Here is a 19,677-nt window from a genome sequence, read left to right on the forward strand (position 1 = left end):
GGGAGTGGTTCGGAAAAGAGAGGGCGGCCACATGGATGGTAGCCCTGGAGCTGTCTTAACCAGTCAGCTGGTGGGACCGGCTCCATCTTACAGACCCTGCAGAACTGGATCAAGTCCCTTAGGGCCTGCTGGGTATCACCCAGCAGAGCCTTCCACCAGGCTGGGACCAGGGTCAAAAATGTCCTGGCCTCGCTTGAGGTCAGCGGAATCTCTTTTGGGTCAGGGATCACCAGCAGATGGTCATTTGTTGATCGCAGCACTCTTCGGGGGACGTATCGATTTGCTATCTCGTAGACTCTGAGAGGCAGGCCTTTTCTTGCCCACAGACAGCCTCCTAACCTAAAACGACTTCTCACTGGGCAGAGTCTGAGGCCTGTAAAAACCAAGATGCCAACTTTGTCCCCACATATATTCCAGTACCAAAGTCACTGGAACTAACAACACCAGGCATACTGTCTCAAGTTCACTTGCTCATTTTCCATCTATGGGCCTTCGAGTGTCGATAATGCTCTTCTGTTTCCTAATGATGTGCATTCCACCATGATATGCTTCCATTCAGATCTGGAAAGCTTGTACCAAAATAAAGCTCTACCCACAAATTTATCTTCTGAAGAGGAAGAGTTTGGATTTATACCAGCAGTGGCGTAGGAGGTTAAGAGCTCGTGTATCTAATCTGGAGGAACCGGGTTTGATTCCTCACTCTGCCGACTGAGCTGTGGAGACTTATCTGAGGAATTCAGATTAGCCTGTACACGCCCACACACGTCAGCTGGGTGTCCTTGGGCTAGTCACAGCTTCTCGGAGCTCTCTCAGCCCCACCTACCTCAGAGGGTGTTTGTTGTGAGGAGGGAAGGGCAAGGAGATTGTAACCCCCTTTGAGTCTCCTGCAGGAGAGAAAGGGGGGATATAAATCCAAACTCCTCCTCCTCCTCCTCCTCCTCCTCCTCCTCCTCCTCCTCCTCCTCCTCCTGCTTCTTCTTCTTCTTCTTCTTCTTCTTCTTCTTCTTCTTCTTCTTCTTCTTCTTCTTCTTCTTCTTCTTCTTCTTCTTCTTCTTCTTCTTCTTCTCCTTCTCCTTCTCCTTCTCCTCCTTCTCCTCCTCCTCCTCCTCCTCCTCCTCCTCCTGCTGTAAGTGGCTTACAAACTCTTTTCCTTCCTCTCCCTACCACAGACACCCTGTGAGGTAGGTGGGGCTGAGATGGTTCTGAAGAACCATCATCATTTAGCAGGCTTCATGCATAGGAGCAGGATGACTTCAGGCCCTTCATACATTCTCAGCCTAATGCACAAGGTTGTCGTGAGGATGAAATGGAAGGGAGAAGAAAGATGCAAGCCGCTGTGTGTGTGTGCATTGGGGGAGAAAGGTGGGATGTAAATTAAGTAAATAAATGATTAACACGTTGCTCATAATGAATCTCTATTGTGCTGTTGTATTGGGAAATGGTCAACTATTCCAAAAGATACATCTAAAATGCAACTTCTTCAATCGGTTGCATCCAGATTTATTGTCAGGTTGTAAAATGTGGGATTGTGAACAGATTTGTAAGAACTGTTGAGCGTATTAAGCAGAGGAAAGCCCGTGGTGTGCTGGGAGGTGGGTGCAGGGAGGTAAATGGAATAATCCCAGGAATGGAAAATGGAATAAACCCACGTTTTTGTCTATTGCCCTCCTGTCCTGGGAGGTTGCTTCAGCTACCCTGCAACCACCTCTTCCTGGACTCTGGTAGACTCTTGCTTAGCAGCATCCACAGCTCCTAGACCTAAATGCAACCCCCATCTTGTCCTGGCTCGGCATTGTCTTAGTATGGCAACAGCCATGCCACAGAGTGACAGAATCCTCAAAAGCAAAAACATCCCAACCTTGCAAACAGCAACCACCTTTGTTAGGCATTTAAAATGGGCTCTAGAGCGTTACCAGACATTTATGAAGTACAAATCAAGAGTACATGCAAGACGCAAACAGAAAGACTGCATATAGCAGTATACAGTACTTCGAAAGTTCTGTCACTTGTAAATTTTGCTACTTTTTCCAAGAGCACGACATCTGCGTTGTTTAACAGAAGCTCCACAACAGAACAGTCAGAGTCTCTTTCAGATTTGTCTAGGGCCAGCCTGGGAGAGAAATTCCTAATGCCCACATATCTCGGACAGTCGAGTATAATGTGAGCAAAAGTCTCCACTTGGTTTTTACAGTGTGGACAAACCCGATCCTGGAGAGGGATGGATGAGTAACGACCCTTTGTAATGGCCGCTGGGAAAGTATTGGATCTGGCCCTTATGATAATCCATCTCTGTTGGGGTTCAGTTAATAATTCAAAATATTTGGCTAGGTGCCCCTGTTCTGGTATTATTCCAACAGAGAGGGGTGAGCATGATTTATTTGCTACGGGACAATTGAGAACTGATTTCCTGGGAATTGACAGAAAACTATTTTCTTCTCTTCTAGGCCACCTTACATTTGACATAGTTGTATGCAGTGGCGTGGCCAAGTGTTTTCTTTTCTTGGAGAGGTCAAATTTTCACCCATTATCAGAGAGCAGGAACTCCACTGGTCAGAGTGTAGCAGAGAGGAGGCATCATTATTGCCATCATGTGCTAGAACATCAAGGTAGTAGATAGCCGGTGCCAATTTGTATTCCCACAGGAATGATGGTGCACCAGCCACACTGAAATGGACAGAAGTTGCCCAGGGGGATAGTTGTATTTTTGCATCTCTCCTCCTTTTCTTGTGGACATGATCACTCTTTTGCTAATCCGTAGGAAATAGATTTCCACCCTCCACTTCTCCCACGCTTCTGCATTGGTCGCTCAGAAACCAGACAACCTTTCTAGTCCGTGCCTGCTTTAGATAAGGGCAGTGCTGCACCCTAAGGACAGTCGTAGCAGGCACTAAGAGTATTAAGCATTTGTTTAACTGCATGTTGACAAGCTGCTATTTGTGTTTTGGTGTGGTTGTAAACATCCCCTTTATTTGATGCTTGATTTATGGTCTGAGTCAGGGGTCTGCAACCTGCGGCTCTCGAGATGTTCATGGACTACAAATCCAATTGGCCACGCTGGCAGGGGCTGATGGGATTTGTAGTCCATGAACATCTGGAGAGCCGCAGGTTGCAGACCCCAATTGCTGTGGTAAAGTTCCACACTGCAAGGTCGCAATTTCACAGATGCTGAGAAGTGGGGGGGGGGGGGGTTTACGACGAAATGCTGATGCTTCAGTTATGTCTTTGCTCCTAAGAAACTGTTGCCTTTGTTAAAAGTCACTGCTTCATTATCCATCTGAAGTGACACGAGAGACATGCGCTGCTCCAAGATGTCCCTTTCTTGAAGACAGGGAGCGTCACTCCCAAGAATATCTCAGGCGCTGGGGCAGCTCAAAGAGATACAACATGCGAAAGGGTCCTAGTTAGAGAGGCTCGACTGCCGATTACGTTCAAGTGTCCACGGGAGGACACTTAATCCTGTCTGGAACTCACTTTCCTTGAAGACACGGGGACTTCTACAGGCACCCTTCCCCTGTGCTCAGTTATATAACACTGCTATAGATTTAGCCAGTCTTGCTATGAGACTCTGGAGATTAAATAGCATAGGAGGCCAAGAGAGACGGAAAGGGAGGGAAAGATTTTATAATAGTGCCAAGGGATAGATTAATAGGTCCCTTTTAATATTCATATTCCCCGTGTCCAGGTTCTAGAAGTCCCCGGCCTCCCTGATTATTATTTTAATACTGATGAGACAGATAAATGCAGTGCCCTGAATCCTGCTGAGTAAGGGGGGGGGTGGGGATGGGGGGGAGAGGGGGGCAGCAGGCTCTGCTGTCGTGATAGTTGATGCTATTAAATGCAAAGTGCTTGTCCTTTTATCAAGGTCAGGTGAAAGAGGAGGGGTGGGAATGCAATCTGCCTATTTATCCCTTGCAGAAGAGACAGAGGCTGTCCGGCAGGCTCTGTGCCACGCAGTGCACAGGGGACCGCCTCGTTCACTGGTCATAGCTTTCAAGGGGCTCTTCAGCCCTGGCCAAGACATGAATAGGGGCCAGCAAGCCACGCTCTGAATGCCCAGCGAGGACTTGCTGATACCGTCTGGGGGCCTGATGCTGTGGTCAAGCCAGAGAGCAAGTCGGAGGCAATCCTCAGATCCCTCTCAGGCTGTAACCTGAGGCTCTTTCTGCCTCTGTCAGCTGTGGCCATACAGCAGGGCCCTGGCTGGGCAGAGGATTCGCGGTGAGGGGCCAGGAGCACACCACCGATGGAGGGCGGGGAGAGGTCTTGGGACACCAGGGGCCTATCAGCCCAAACGTCAACATTCAGAAAGTGGGCTTGATGGGGTCTAGTGATGTCACATTGAATAACTGCATTAAGACTTCCACACACCACCAGGCAGGGACTTACTTTTTAAAAAAAGTCAGAGCTGGAAATTCAGAGGGGAGGCGTGGCATGTTTCTGTGGTGGGCGGACTTGCCTTTAACTGGCCCCTCCCCAGTAGTGATAGACCTAGCTCCACATTTCCAATGGGCCGAAGGGGAAGGACCAGTGGTGGGATCCAAAAATTTGAGTAACAGGTTCCCATGGTGGTGGGATTCAAACAATGGCGTAGCGCCAATGGGACTGGGCGGGGCATGACGGGGCATTAATAATTTCTCTGTTACTGTAAAAAACTCTTACTGAAAAAAAAAAGTTCCTAATTTCCAGCCGGTATCTTTCTGTCCATAATTTAAACTCATTCTAGCAAGTCCTATCGTCTACTGCCAACAGAAACAACTACTTCTCCTCTAATTGACTGCCTGTCAAATAATACTTTCAAATACTTCATTTTGTTTCTAGAAATCAAAAGAAGGAGACTTTCCTTAAACAAGGAACTTTACCATATTTCTAAAACATGTTTTTAAAACAGCCCAACAGGGAGAATTATCCCGTTTTCTACCTTCGCTAACCAGCCACATAGGAAACAACAGGACTTTATGATTTTTGGACCTAATGGAATTTCTAACGGAAAAGCAAACCCAATTAGTAGCCCCCTCTCGGCACACACAGATAATTAGTAACCCACTCTTGGGAACTGGTGAGAACCTGCTGGATCCCACCTCTGGGAAGGACCTTGACAAGTGCACCCTCTGACCGCAAGGGAAAGGATCTAAAGCAGGGGTGATAGATAGATAACCTTTACTGGCATGAGTTACAGTCCTGGGTTACAGGGTTACAGGGTTTAAAATAAAATACAGAGATTTAAGGATAAAATACAGAGCAAAATTAAGATCATTTGTTTATGACCGTACATAAAACCTGGCTGTTTGCTCTAGAGCAGGGGTCTGCTTGCTGGCAGAGGCTGATGGGAATTGTAGTCCATGTCTGGAGTCCACATCTGGAGAGCCACAGGTTGCAGACCCCTGCTCTAGAGCATCCCTGGATTCATTGTTTAGCAGATAAACAGTCTTCTGCTAGTTTGTCCAGCACTCTGAGCCCATCAGGAGAGTGGAGAGAAACTTCGTTCTGGCCCCGTTATGAAGGGGGCAATAATACAGAACATGATGTGCAGTTTCTGTGGTTTTCAACGTGCAGATGCAGAAACGTTCACTATGGGGTGTATTGGAAACTCTTCCATCCCTCAAAGCAGAAGGAAGTGTAACCTCTTTCTGTGGGTTCTGTGGGGCAGTACTTGAAAGGAGTTGCAAATAACTAAATTTAAAACAAAACAGTTTACTGCTCTTAACAAATAACACTTTTAAAACATTTAACATTTACACTTTACAGTCCTGTTAAGTTTGCATTTTCCAGTCCTTATATTTACAGATATTGCCAAATCCAATTCTTCTTTGCTGGTGGTTGGTTTTGAAGACTTCAGAGGCTTGGTGAACGGGATTCAAGACGATGAAGGTTCCCAGAAAACTCTCACCATTGACATACACAAAAACCCTGAAACAATAAATTCTAACATTTACAATATAGCAAAAAAAATAAACTCCCTTCCCACTAGTTCCCCACAACATTGCAGTTGCCTTAAACAAGGTGTTCAGGGCTTAATAAAATCAATCAAGGTCCCAGCCTGGTCACCTTGCTTCTTCCAACCTCATGAGTTCTGCAGCCTTCTGCTTCTTTTCAGACTCCACCCCTTTCTGGGTCATCCCATTCTTACACAGGGGCTACAGAAGCGCATTGCATCTGGCCAAAGTGACGGCACGTCGGTGCTCCGGATTGGAAAGAGCAAACAGATATCTGGCCACGACTAAGCGGCCATAAGATGCCAAGAATGGGGGAAGAGCAGAACTTTTTTGCATGGGCCACCAATTCCTGATGTTCTAATTCAAAAAGTCTATATTTTGTAGTGGAGAACATCTCATTGGGAGGGAGGATGGCTATATCATCTGGAGGCAGGCCCAATGCGTGGAGCTTCACTTCTATGTGGGCCAACCATTCAGTTGCATGCAGGGGTGGCCAACTCTGGCGCTTCAGGTGCAGGGGCTGATGGGAATTGTGGTCCATGAATATCTGAAGAGCCACAGTTGGCCATCCCTGATCTAAAGTCTATGGATACTGATAGGCACAAGGGCAAAGGCCCTGTCCACAGAGCAAAAGCTCTGACCGGTTACAAAAATAACCATCCGAAAGCTTCTTCAGTGTTCAGAGATTTATTGTTTTTTTTTTCAATTCTGCGCAGAAGAGGGAACTCTCCTCTGTTAGCAACAGGGAGGAGGTTCAAGGGGCTGTTGCTTGCGTAACATAATTTATACCCTCTTACAAACATCCCTCCTTGTCTTCTGACCATTGGTTTGAGTCAAGAAGATGTAGAGACCTGGTCATCTCATCCCACCTTTTACCACCCCTTGCCCATTCCCATATTTGGTGAAACTTAAGTCAAAAACACCTTGCGTAAAAGGTTTCTATAACAACGACTGGTTTCTATTTTACCTTTACCTGTATTTGTGAGCTTCTGCTAATTCCTTATCTCCTTCGTGGGGCCCTGTTTTCCCAAACCACCTGAAAAACCCAGTGTCAGGCTGCCCCATGAGTTTCGTTTCTTCCAACTAAAGTAAGTTTTTGAAGTGCTTGGTGCCCCGTGAATTACTCTCATATAACTTGTATGATTAAATACAATGGCTTAAAACATCATAAACTATATGTCCATATCAATACCAACTGTTTTCTCCTGTCAGCTGGCAGCAGCCACAGGCGAGCTGATATCAACTATCATACCCACTGAGGATCCAAGCTAAGTGCTGGTTGAGTTGCTAGGGCTCCTTGCCACCGGTGGCCCATAGGACAGCGGCCCACCACGAAATGACCCTGCAAATCACATGGGCAGCCCACCCCTGTTAGCCTATTTGAGAGAGCGGCTCATGGTTGGCAGGATCTGTGGGCAACACTGAGAATGATCACGAAAACAAGCGTCGAGGGGTTTTTGAAGTTGGAAGCCTGAGAAAAAGCGATAAAAATATAAACCCAATGTAAATTAGTCAAACTCCATTATAGCTAATCTGAGGGTTTTCAAAGCCGCAGCGGATCACACAATCATCAAGTGTGAAATCAGGAACAACTTCTGCACTGAAGCGAAGGAGAGATTTTGCACCTTCCTTCCCTGTGGTGTTATGTGCCAGACGGCAGGTTATGTGGATAGAAAGCTTCAAGGATGTAAACCTCAGACACAAGGAAATACAAACCGAAGCAGGGAGAGAGCAGAACAGGGCAGGACTTCAGAAAGCGTTTGTGTAGATGTTGGCATTGCAGCAAAACAGCTTTACAAACAAACAAACAAACAAACAAACAAACAAACAAACAAACGGGTCAGACCAGCGATTGCAATGTCTCCTTGAGCAAGACTAAGCAGGTTTATTCTGAAGTCAGCCCTATGAAATTCCCAGGGACCTGTTGTTAGAATTGGCTCTTTAAGGCCTGCAGCTGGTACATCAAGTGCCGTGTCAGTCCTTACAAGGAAGGACATGCAAGAAGCATTGGTAGCAGATTCATGACCACGTCAACTGGAACTGGGGCTGTCGGTCCTCTGCTAGAAGCCACGGCCTGCCACCCGGAAGTGAGCCGCTTCCTCATACGTCATTTGTTTGGCACCCGTTAAGGTGTTGCCTGCAAAACTATTCTTGATCAGGGGTCCACATTGCTGCCTTTGGGAATGCTTGGAATGGTTTCTACCCTAGTTCTCCATGACTTGACTAAAGGTCCTTACAACCCATGAAAAGGGGTGGGGGTGACACTGCTTGCCTGGGCGTCTTTCTCATTTAGGATGCTCCCTGTCAGGCCTGCGCCATTCTCGGCCTGGGAGCTAGCACGTCCACTCCAAGGCCACAGATGGCTTTGCCATTATCATCGCCCCAAGCTAAGGAGGCCTCCCCCTGCTTGTGCGAGACTAGTCAGTAGAGCTTCCCGTTCATTCTTATCTGCCTTCTTCAAGGAAGTGAACTGTCTGTCCTAAACAATGCCACTATTTCCATCAAAAATAGTGTGAGGTTTCAAGTGTCTATTCATCCCAAATGCGGATTTAAAAAGATATATGTATGTGTATATGTGTGTGTGTGTGTGTGTGTATTATATTCAATAGGTTTATGTATTAGTAAGAATATCAAATTAGAATAAGTTTTGTCTGTATTAGGGAGAATAAAGGACTAAGCATATAGACCATTTTCACTGTTGGTGCATTTCCTGTTTCTAGAAACCTGTTTATTGTAAGGCATAAGACGAATGCAAAAAATATCCCATACTTCTGAGGAAGAGTATAGAAAATGCTGTTTACGTACGAACGTACGTACGTTCAATAATTATTATGCCATTGGAACAATACAGTGGACATCAGAGAATGGCTTACATATAAGTCCCCTTCACTTCTGACTCTTTGGATTTATTTGTAAGGAGGATCATTCCCTCATTAATTTGGATCCATAGGAAGAATGAGGTGTGAATCAACCCGTCACCTAAAGGAAAGGAACCTATGAGACAACGGGTATCAGAGCATGTGTAAAGTGACTTTAATAGTTCATTGTTCACTTCCGCAGTTCTTGGTGCTTATTTAGGGGTTATATCGAATTATTATCATTGAATTCATTATTATTCTTAATACACCCTGATTTAGCAGGTCTTTGACTATTATTGCCTCAGCAGGGGTGCGACGCGTTTTCTTGGTACGTGGCATACGTGGCACTCCGTTGTGTGTTTTGATACTGGATCAGAATGACCCTGGCTAACACCATCTGGTCAGTGGGGTTAGAACGTAAACAGGATTGTCCAAGATTAGTGCTTGGGTGGGAGACCACCGAGGAAGTCCACGATTGCTGCACAAAGGCAGGCAAAACGCCCCTGGGCATCATCTCTGCCTTTCAGCCCACCTCCCCCCCATGGAGCCACCATGAGTTAGTAGTCCCGATTCGACGGCACTTTCCACCATCTTATACAGATGTAATTATGTGACGCTCATATGACTTCATTAAAGAAGAAGAAGAGTTGGATTTATATCCCCCCTTTCTCTCCTGCAGGAGACTCAAAAGGGTTTACAATCTCCTTGTCCTTCCCCCCTCACAACAAACACCCTGTGAGGTAGGTGGGGCTGAGAGAGCTCCGAGAAGCTGTGACTAGCCCAAGGTCACCCAGCTGGCATCTGTGGGAGTGCACAGGCTAATTTGAATTCCCCAGATAAGCCTCCACAGCTCAGGCGGCAGAGCTGGGAATCAAACCCGGTTCCTCCAGATTAGATATACCACCCAGTTCGTTTTTTCTAAAGAAATGGTGTTAGACACACCCCAAAGCATCAGTGTGACAAAGAATTATGAAATGTTCGCTTAGTTCTGTACAGGTGGATGAAGTTCTTCCTCCGTCTGCTTGAAGTTGTTCAGCTGCTTTGACTTCTGTCCCCCCTCCCCACTTGAGTTTCTCGCTCAAGAGCTGTTTTTAAAAAGCAGCACTGCAACGTCTAAGTGGGAGGGGGGAGATGCATTTTTTACAAGCTCGCTACTGGAGCACCCCTCCAGTAGCCATGTCCTCTCTCCCAGCTTGAGACAGAAACTCCAACGGAGGCGGTGGTTGCTGCTGCTGCTGGCATCACCCCGTCGCCTTGTAGCTCTGCTCCATTCTCGCTGCTTTCTGGCTTGTTTGTTTAAAGTGACCTTTGGACCGTTGTAAAACTCACATTAGGTCTGCGCTGGCAAGTAGTTTTTAAAAAACCAAGAAATGTTGTCATTTCCCTCCTTTTCAAACCAGGCACAAAGTGCTGTCTGCAACCTGTGGCTCTCCAGATGTTCATGGACTACAAATCCCATCAGCCAATTGGCCATGCTGGCAGGGGCTGATGGGATTTGTAGTCCAGGAACATCTGGAGAGCCGCAGGTTGCAGACCCCTGCTCCAGGCCCTCCCGGCGTGGATAGGAAAGGGAAGGTGGGGCTGGCAAGATCTGGCCGTCTGGGCTCTGCAGAGCTGCTCCCCAAATCAAATAGTGCAGCTGCCAGCAGGTGGCTTCTCTGAGAGGAGGACTGAAACATGTGAGAGGCTTGGAGGTGGAAAGTAGCACCTAGTTTAAACAAGTAATGCTGGAATCCACCCCCAAACAGCATCATTTTCAATGGTGTTTAAACTAGGGAGCCCAGATTCTCCTTTTAAATCCACCTTAAAGGGAGAATCTGGGGTCCCCAGTTTAAACAACATTGAAAGTGATGCTATTTTGTGGTGGATTCTCCCCCCCACCCGCGAAACAGCATCCCTTTCAATGTTAAAACTGGGGACCTCAGATTCTCCCTTTAAATCCATGCTGAAGGGGGTGGATTTAATAATAATAACAGTAATAATAACCTTCATTAGGCATTGAGAGAATAAAAGAAAGAAAAAAACAAGCATTGGCAGGAGGGCAGTGGATTTAAAAAGAGAATCTGGGGAAATTTAGGGGGTGCCTGTTGTCAGGGGTGCAATTATTAAGATAGAAGCACCAAAATTTCAAAGTATCTTCGTGAGACCCTACTGATGATACCACCCAGGTTTGGTGAAGTTTGGTTCAGGGGGTCCAAAGTTATGGACCCTCAAAGGTGTAGCCCCCATCTCCTATTAGCTCCCATTGGAAACAATGGGGGAGGGGGCACGCCTTTTGGGAGTCCATGACTTTGGACTCCCTAAGCCAAATCTCACCAAACCCAGGTCATATCATCAGGAGAGTCTCCCAAAAAATCCGTGAAATTTTGGTGTTACTAGCCTAAAATCTACGCCCCCTGCAGGCCAAAAACGGAAAAACACTGAAAATACAAAATCCCCCACAAACGAACCTGCATTTTTGTTGCCCACCACAAGGTGGCGCCCTGGGCAGCTGCCCACTTTGCCCAATGGGAGTAACGCCTCTGGCACCACTTCAGCAGAACCAGTTGTTAAAATGGTGCTTGTAAACAATCAGTTGTTAAATTATTTGAATCCCACCACTGGGTTTGCCCCTGGAGAAGGTTGCAATGGAGGATGGGATTTGAGCACTATAACCCACAAAGGTCCCACCTCTCCCCAAACCACTCCCTCCCCAGACTCGACCCTAAAATCTCCAGGTATTTCCCAACCCAGAGTTGGCAGCCCTAAGTGCGGGGCAGAATGCGCTGGTTTTCTGGAAAAAGGTGCTATGATGTGTTCCTCATGCCTGCTGTGGGGGTTCCTCATGCTGCAATCACTAGATGTGGAATCCCCGCCACAAAGTGGGGCAGACTGGCCCCCTAGTGGCCATTTCAGATTAGGAAAAATGGTGTCTCCCCTTGCAACCAGTCCCCCCTTGCCCCGTGGCCTTGAGCAAACTGGGCTCTGCCATCCAGACCTGACTTGTAGGGCCATCTTAACCAGGCTGACCAGACGTCCCGCTTTTGGTGGGACAGTCCCGTCAATTTCAAATGGCAATTCTGTCCCAGCTATTCGCGGCGGTTATTTTCCTCTAATTGTCCTCGAGCTTTTGGGAGGCTGCCCGCTTCAGACAGGGCAGGAAACGCCTAGTGAAGGCTCCCAGGAAGGCCGTGCGCTCCTGCACGCGCGGCCACCTACCCCCATCCCTGTTCACAAAGGTCACCTTAATCTTAACACTTGGGCACATCTGGTCACCTTAATCTTAACACATGGGCACATTGGGCAGTTAGCGTCATGGTCATTAGCGTCATGGTCACCTGTGCAACCACACGTGCATGTATGTGTATGTGTCTCATGCGCTACATAATGTGAGTGGTTGTGTAGGTAGGGCCCCAGTGCGCTGCTTTGCCCGGGGGCCTGTACTCAGTGGTGGGATCCCAAAATTTTAATCACAGGTTCCGATGGTGGTGGGATTCAAACAGTGTCGCCGCCACACACATGTTCCTCCAGTCCCTATTGGGCAGGGAGGTTGCTTTAGTAACCCCTTCTCAGCACTCAGAAAAAATTAGTAACCACTTCTAGAGAAGTGGTGAGAACTGGTTGGATCCCACCTCTGCCTGTACTGCTGCTAAGATGGCCCTGCTGACTTGGGTCATGGCTACTCCTTCTTAGTAAAGTCAGACGGAAGCGAGGTTTGGCACTCCAGATAAAGCCAGGATTCATGGACTTTCATCAGCCCCTTCCAGCATGGCCAATTGGCCATGCTAGCAGGGGCTGATGGGAATTGTAGTCCATAACATCTGGAGTGCCAAAGGTTCGCCACCGTGTGGCCCTACCATGCTGCAATCTCCCAGAACAGCACAGATTGGCCTTTGCCTCCAGGAAGAGGCAGTCTAGCTAGCCCAGGGGTTGGCCATGCTGGCAGGGGCTGATGGGAATTGTAGTCCATGAACATCTGGAGAGCCACAGGTTGCAGGCCCATGAGGTAGCCCCTCGCAGCATTCCTCTGAGCCCCAGTAGGTGTCAGACCCCAGTTCAGGGCTGATCTGACCAGGGCCTTGTCTCTGTCCAGAAAGGTCCTTAGCATTTCAGAGCTGTGATGGTTGCTACTTGTTGGGGCTTGGGGACAATGTATTTTTCCAGCTAAGAGAGAGAGAAACTTTTACACTCGATGTAGAGGCTTTTTCGAGCCCAAACCTCCAGATAAAATGCATTTCTCCACAGGGTGACTAATAGCTTGGGGGCAAACCCTCCTGTCCTCTTCTGTTCCTTCCAGCTGAGTCCTGTAGTTGCTGAAAGCCGAGCTCTGGCAAGCAGCCGCTGAGCTTCCGGCTCCTCTCAGCTGTTTTCATGCAGGCAGCAGCCCCCAGTGGCAGCAGGTGGAAGTGCCGGCAAAAACTTCCTCGGCTATCAATATTTGGAGCCCTTTGAAGGCTGCTAGATATTTGCTCGTTTGTTGAAGCCATGACCTTTGGCTTCGAGAAGAAGTAAAAAGGCCTGAGAACGGCCTGAGATTCTACTGCTTGAAATTCAACCCGCTGCCTCCCGGCGGGATCTCTCACGAAACACCCCCCCCCCAGCTTTTCTGGAGGCTGGCTCTCCGAAGGATTTGGCACCTTTCCAGGCCCGGGCCCCTCCTGCCGACTTCTTTTGGGTAGAGCAGGCCACTGACGTCACGGTGGATTTGGAAGTTCTGAGATGCCGGCCATCTGTTCCTGATTACAGCAGCAGCAGCAGCGGCGGCAGCAGTCGGGGCAAAACCGGTCTCCTCCTGCGCCAGCCGCAGATGACGAGGAAGAGGATGCTGCCAGGGCAAAGGAGCAGAGGAAGGGTTAACCCTTGGGCTTGCCAAATTGCAGAAAAGGACCGGGAACCTGGAATCCATGCCTGACACAATCGGCCAGTAAAGTCCGATGGGCTGCAGATAATGAAGCTCTCAAGGAAATGAGAGGACATCTTCACCCTCCTTTAGCTCCCCTCCCCCTGCTTCCCACTGTTGCTTCAATAAATGCTGCTGCTCTTTCGTCTCATATCAGCAGTTCCTATTTAGAAGAAAATGACAAAGAAGAGGGGGAGGAGAAGGAGTTTGGATTCACACCCCACCTTTCTCTCCTATATGGAGACTTGGGGTGGCTCAAACTCCTTTCCCGTCCACTCCTTGCAACAGACACCTTGTGAGACATGTGGGGCTGAGAGAATACTGAGTGAACTGGGACTGGCCCAAGGTCACCTAGCAGGCTTCATGTGTAGGAGCAAAGCAGGGAAACAAGCAGATAAGACTTTACCACTCATGTAGAGGAGTGGGGAATCAAACCTGGTTCTCTAGATTAGAATTCACCTGTCAGTGCCAGGAACTGTGCCTGGTGATTGAGGGGCAGCTCCAGCTTATTGCACTGCAGCCAGAGGTATAGCGAGGAAAAATGGCAGCTGGGGAAAAATGGCGGGCCCTGCACCCCCTGTGCCCCACGCACTCCGAGGTAGCTATGCCCCTGCTCCCCACTTACCTGAGTCGGCGGCAGTTCCAGTCAGCCTGGCGGGGCCGGGTGGGGCGGGGCCGAGGGGTGCCTAGATGTGGCCTCCACTGGGCCTGGCAGGGCTGGGCGGAGCCAGGCGGGGTGGAAGGGTGCTGGGCTGTAGCTTCCACCAGGCCAGGCAGGGCGGGCCAGGTCGAGGGGTGACCTGTGGTGGTCCTGCTAGGCCGCTCCAGAGGGGAAGGGGGAGAGTGTGGGGTGATTTTCCGCCCCCCCCCCACGTGACCAAACAGTGGCCCGCCCGGGGCATTTGTCCCCACCCCTCCCCGTGGTAGCTACACCATGGACTGCAGCTGTTTATATTGCTCAAAATAGCATCTGCATGACAGAGGAGTGCTTTCACTTCAATGTAATTGCTGCAAGATATATGTAACCTGCCTGCTATATGTAAAGGTCCTTTCCTCTCTCTATTTATCTTTATGGCTTGACACCGATTGTAGATAACTAGGCTAGCGACCCTGACAAGTTACTCCCCAGAGAGACGGGATGTGCCTGTTTCCCTGTGGGGGCAGGTGAGCCAGGTGACTGAATCCATCTCTAGCGCGACCTTGGGGTGCCTGGCTCCAAAATAACTCTTTTCACACTTTCTCTGGGAAACCAGGAGCGGGGACAGACAGGTCAGGGATAAAGAGACTCGAAAGAGTCAGGTCTGGCAGAACCGGCTTTCTCAAGCTTGGTGCTTTGTTGCCTTTCAATAAACGCTACTGATCCAGAATCCAGAGTCTGGATTGGCTGGAGACCTAACATTTATCCACTACACGCTTTAACCACTCTCTAGCCCCTGGAGACCAAGAAAAGGAGCCCCGTGGCGCAGAGTGGTAAAGCTGCAGTACCTTGATCAAAGCTCTGCTCATGACTTGAGTTAGATCCTGATAGGTCCATGGTGGCGAACCTTTGGCACTCCAGATGTTATGGACTACAATTCCCATCAGCCCCTGTCAGCATGACCAATTGGCCATGCTGGTGGGGGCTGATGGGAATTGTAGTCCATAACATCTGGAGTGCCAAAGGTTCGCCACCACTGTGATAGGTGGACTCAGACTTCCATCCTTCCGAGGTTGGTAAAAGGAGTACCTAGCTTGCCCCAGGGGGGTGGGGTGGGATATAAGGTGTAGATGCCCGGGGAAGGCAAAGGCAAACCATCCCATCAAAAATAGTCTGCCTAGTAAACGTAGTAATATGATGTCACCCCGTAGGTCAGTGCTGACCTGGTGTTGCACCTTTACCTTTAAAAGGCCAAGAGAAGCATTTCTTTGTGGCCCCAGGCAAGAGTAAAGCAGTGGTAAACATTCAAAGTTGTAGAGGACATCAGGAGCCGAAGAACGTTCTCTACGTACACCGTATTTTGCCACCGCCTCCCGCGTTAAATGTAGTCCCCATTTAATAAAACGATCGCATCCGAGCTGTCTGATTTTGGAAACCTGATTTTGAAAAACTGAACGATCTCCTCGCGTGTGTGCAGCAACTTGTGCCAGGAAAATATTGCTGATTTATTGTTGTTGTAATTTATGTTCGTTCTTATTTCTTTGATGTTTAGCCTTCCTTTCCCCCACCAGGTCAGGCTCCTGGCAGCTTAACAACCACCGCCGTGGTCAGTGGTGGGATCCAAAAATGTTAGTAACAGGTTCCCATGGTGGTGGGATTCAGACAGTGGCGTAGCACCAATGGGGCTGGGTGGGGCACGACGGGGGCGTGGCCGGGCATTCCGGGGGCGGGGCACTAATAATTTCTATGTTACTGTAAAAAACTTTTACTGTAAAAAAAAAGTTCCTAATTTCCAGCTGGTATCTTTCTGTCCATAATTTAAACTCATTATAGCAAGTCCTATTGTCTGCTGCCAACAGAAACAACTGCTTCTCCTCTAATTGACTGCCTGTCCAATACTTAATACTTTCAAATACTTCATTTTGTTTCTAGAAATCAAAAGAAGGAGACTTTCCTTAAACAAGGAACTTTACCATATTTCTAAAACATGTTTTTAAAACAGCCCAACAGGGAGAATTATCCCGTTTTCTACCTTCGCTAACCAGCCACATAGGAAACAACAGGACTGTATGATATTTGAACCTAATGGAATTTCTAACGGAAAAGCAGACCCAATTAGTAACCCCGTCTCGGCACACACAAGTAATTAGTAACCCACTCTTGGGAACTGGTGAGAACCTGCTGGATCCCACCTCTGGCCGTGGTGTCAGCCAGAAAGAGCAGGGCTAGGGTCCCGAGCAAGGTTCCTTGGGGAGGCTGCGGACGGGCCCCACCTGGAGAGTGGAATAAACAGAAGCACCCAGCTCAGCTCTGCCTTGTCTTCCATTTAAACATCTGCATGAAGTGACTGGCAGAGGTGTCAGGAATCGCACCTAGTTGATTGAGATGCATTCTTAGCTCAATGTAGTTGTTACAAAATATGTTGCCGGTGATTGTATCTAGTTGATTGAGATGCATTCCTACCTCAATATAATCACTACAAGATATATGTAACCAGCCTGCTATATGTTACCATTGCTGTAATGGGACATTCTTTCCTTGCTGTCTTCTTTATGGCTTCACATGCTACATAGATAACTAGGCTTACCCCGACACTTTTACTCCCATGGGAAACGGGATGTTTCCATTGGTCTGTGGTGTCAGGAGGCCAGGTGGCTTTATCTCTATCTGTCACCGACCTTGGGGCACCTCGGCTTTGGAGTAACTCTTTCTCACATTCTTTGGGAAAATGGGAGGGGGGAATCATTTCCGAATAAAGGGCTTATCTAATAACAACAAAAATTATAACTAACTTTGGTAACCTGAATAAATTATATTACTAATGCTATGAGATACCCTAGAATGGTGCACAGACATCTTCTTAAATATGCTGAGATCACCCAGAAGTTGTGATCATGCTCATTTCACTACACAGGAGAACACTTGAACAGGATCTGGGCAAAATCACCTCCAGCTCCCCCGTTCCCATATGATAAGGTCATGTTAAAATCACAATCAATGCAGAAGAAGTCCTAGCATTGAAGAAGAAGAAGAAGAAGAAGAAGAAGAAGAAGAAGAAGAAGAAGAAGAAGAAGAAGAAGAAGAAGAAGAAGAAGAAGAAGAAGAAGAAGAAGAAGAAGAAGAAGAAGAAGAAGAAGAAGAAGAGAAGGAGGAGGAGGAGGAGGAGGAGGAGGAGGAGTTTGGATTTATATCCCCCCTTTTTTTTCCTGTAAGGAGATTCAAAGGGACTTACAATCTTCTTTCCCTTCCTCCCCCACAACAAACCCCTGTAAGGTGAGTGGGGCTGAGAGAGCTCCAAAGAACTGTGACTAGCCCAATGTCACCCAGCTGGAATGTATTGGAGTGCACAAGCTAATCTGATTCACCAGATAAGCCTCCACAACTCAAGTGGCAGAGCGGGAATCAAACCCGGTTCTCCAGATTAGGGTGCACCTGCTATTAACCACTATGCCACTGCTGGGGTTTGTAGTTAGGATGCTGGGGTTTGTAGTTATTTACTTCTCCTTGTTCATTTCGTTTCTTTCTCCTCTTTGATGGCAGCATCGGGTGTCCGGTGTCTGGTGGATGTTGTCCCAGTCAAAAATGAGGAGGGTGTTGTCATCATGTTCATCTTGAACTTTGAGGATTTGGCAGCCCTCATTGCCAGAAGCAGCCGACAGAGCCTGCACCACCGTCTGTCCCAAGGATGGCGAACAGGTGAGGAAGCCCAGGGTGGCCTGGTGCTCTCTGGCGGGGGCAGGAGCAGTTTTAGAAGGTGCAGGGTTAGCGGTGGGGAAAGAAACACAGGTCAGCACCGGGGAAACATCTGACAAATGAAAAGTTGGGATTTGCACTGAAGCTTGGAATGCATACCGTCTAAAGCAGTGGTGGCGAACCTATGGCACGGGTGCCAGAGGTGGCACTCAGAGCCCTCTCTGTGGGCACATGCAAACAGAGTGCCCCCCCCCCCCCACATCTAGGCTGGCCAGGGCTGCTGGGTTCGATTATTAGCATTAAACCTAAAACCAAGTTTTGGGGAAGCAGTATAGGTAACCCTGTTAAGCGCTGTTAAACCCCACTGATTTTCATGCAAAGAACAAAAGCGCGATCCTTTACTTGGGAGTAAGCTCGGTTGCTGCCAATGGGGCTTGCTTCTGAATAAACCCTCCTAGGGTCGTGATTCACCCATTGGAAGAGATGCACAGTTGCTTCAAAGCAAAGCCACCGACTACCACCAAGCTTACTCCTGAGTAACGCACGCCTCTGAGCCAACCGTTTTTTCTAAACTAAAACCTCAGTATTCAGGTTAAATTGCCGTGTTGGCACTTTGCAATAAATAAGTAGGTTTTGGGTTGCAGTTTGGGCACTCGGTCTCAAAAAGGTTCGCCATCACTGGTCTAAAGTGTGAACTTGCCTTTTGTTCTGAGCCATTAAGAGTGGCTAACCTACGGCACTCCAGATGTTCATGGACTACAATTCCCATCAGCCCCTGCCAGCGTGGTCGATGAGAATTGTAGTCCATGAACATCTGGAGTGCCATTGGTTGGCCACCCTGAGTTGTTTTTCTGAGAAATATTGCAAAAAAAATATGCCACAACTATGAGCCACAAATGCTTTGCATGGTGTTAAGAAGAAACAACAAACAAGAAATGAAGCAAGCCCTGCATAAAAAAAGGAGAAACAGAGAATAAGAAAGTTTTAATCACAGATCTTCATATGAAAGACACAAGCCCTGGCAGCTGAACTCAGCCATGACTTCCTAAGGCTCTATCACCAGAGTCCAAAGCCACAATTTGGTCAGTGTTGGCCTCAGCCGTGCCTATATCCTCAATCGTGTGGCCAATCCATACATCCCTTCTAGTGCACTGATCCTGCCTCCACCTTTCCCATGCCCTCAAGACACCTTTGTTAGATGTAATATTAGATAGACAGATATAGACCCACATGGGCATGATAATCTTTGCTGTTTTATTATCAATCCCTTTCCTAATTAACCCCAGCATAGAGTTTGCCTTTTTCACAGCCGCCATGCATTGAGTTGACATTCCCATGGAACTATCAACTAAGACGCCCAAATCCCTTTCCTGGTCTGTGACTGATAGCACTGACCCCCGTAGCATGTATGTGAAGTTTGGATTTTTTGCCCCTATGTGCATCTCTTCACATTTTGCTACACTGAACTGCATTTGCCATTTCTTAGCCCACTCACCTAATTTATCAAGGTCCCCTTGGAGCTCTTAGAATCACACGGCTTATTAGCTGCCTCTTCCTGTTGAGTGTATTGACTTCCACGGCAGAATCCATCTTGAATTTCAGTGAGACAGGCGGTCTACAAGTCAAGTCAACAAGCAAAGAAGGAACTGAAAAGCTGCTCAGCTACGGCCATTCCAG

General features: G+C 48.0%; 1 protein-coding gene across 1 annotated transcript in view; it reads left to right on the top strand.

The window, feature by feature from the left end:
• The window catches only part of KCNH6 (potassium voltage-gated channel subfamily H member 6), a 534,004-nt gene that overhangs the window by 458,420 nt on the left and 55,907 nt on the right, over nt 1–19,677 (top strand). Inside the window, exon 3 of the mRNA XM_048516923.1 lies at nt 17,848–18,003. Within this exon, the coding sequence (XP_048372880.1) occupies nt 17,848–18,003 (156 nt within the window). The remainder of the gene's footprint in view (nt 1–17,847; nt 18,004–19,677) is intronic.

The sequence above is a fragment of the Sphaerodactylus townsendi genome, linkage group LG15, assembly GCF_021028975.2.
Source record: "Sphaerodactylus townsendi isolate TG3544 linkage group LG15, MPM_Stown_v2.3, whole genome shotgun sequence".
NCBI lineage: Eukaryota > Metazoa > Chordata > Lepidosauria > Squamata > Sphaerodactylidae > Sphaerodactylus > Sphaerodactylus townsendi.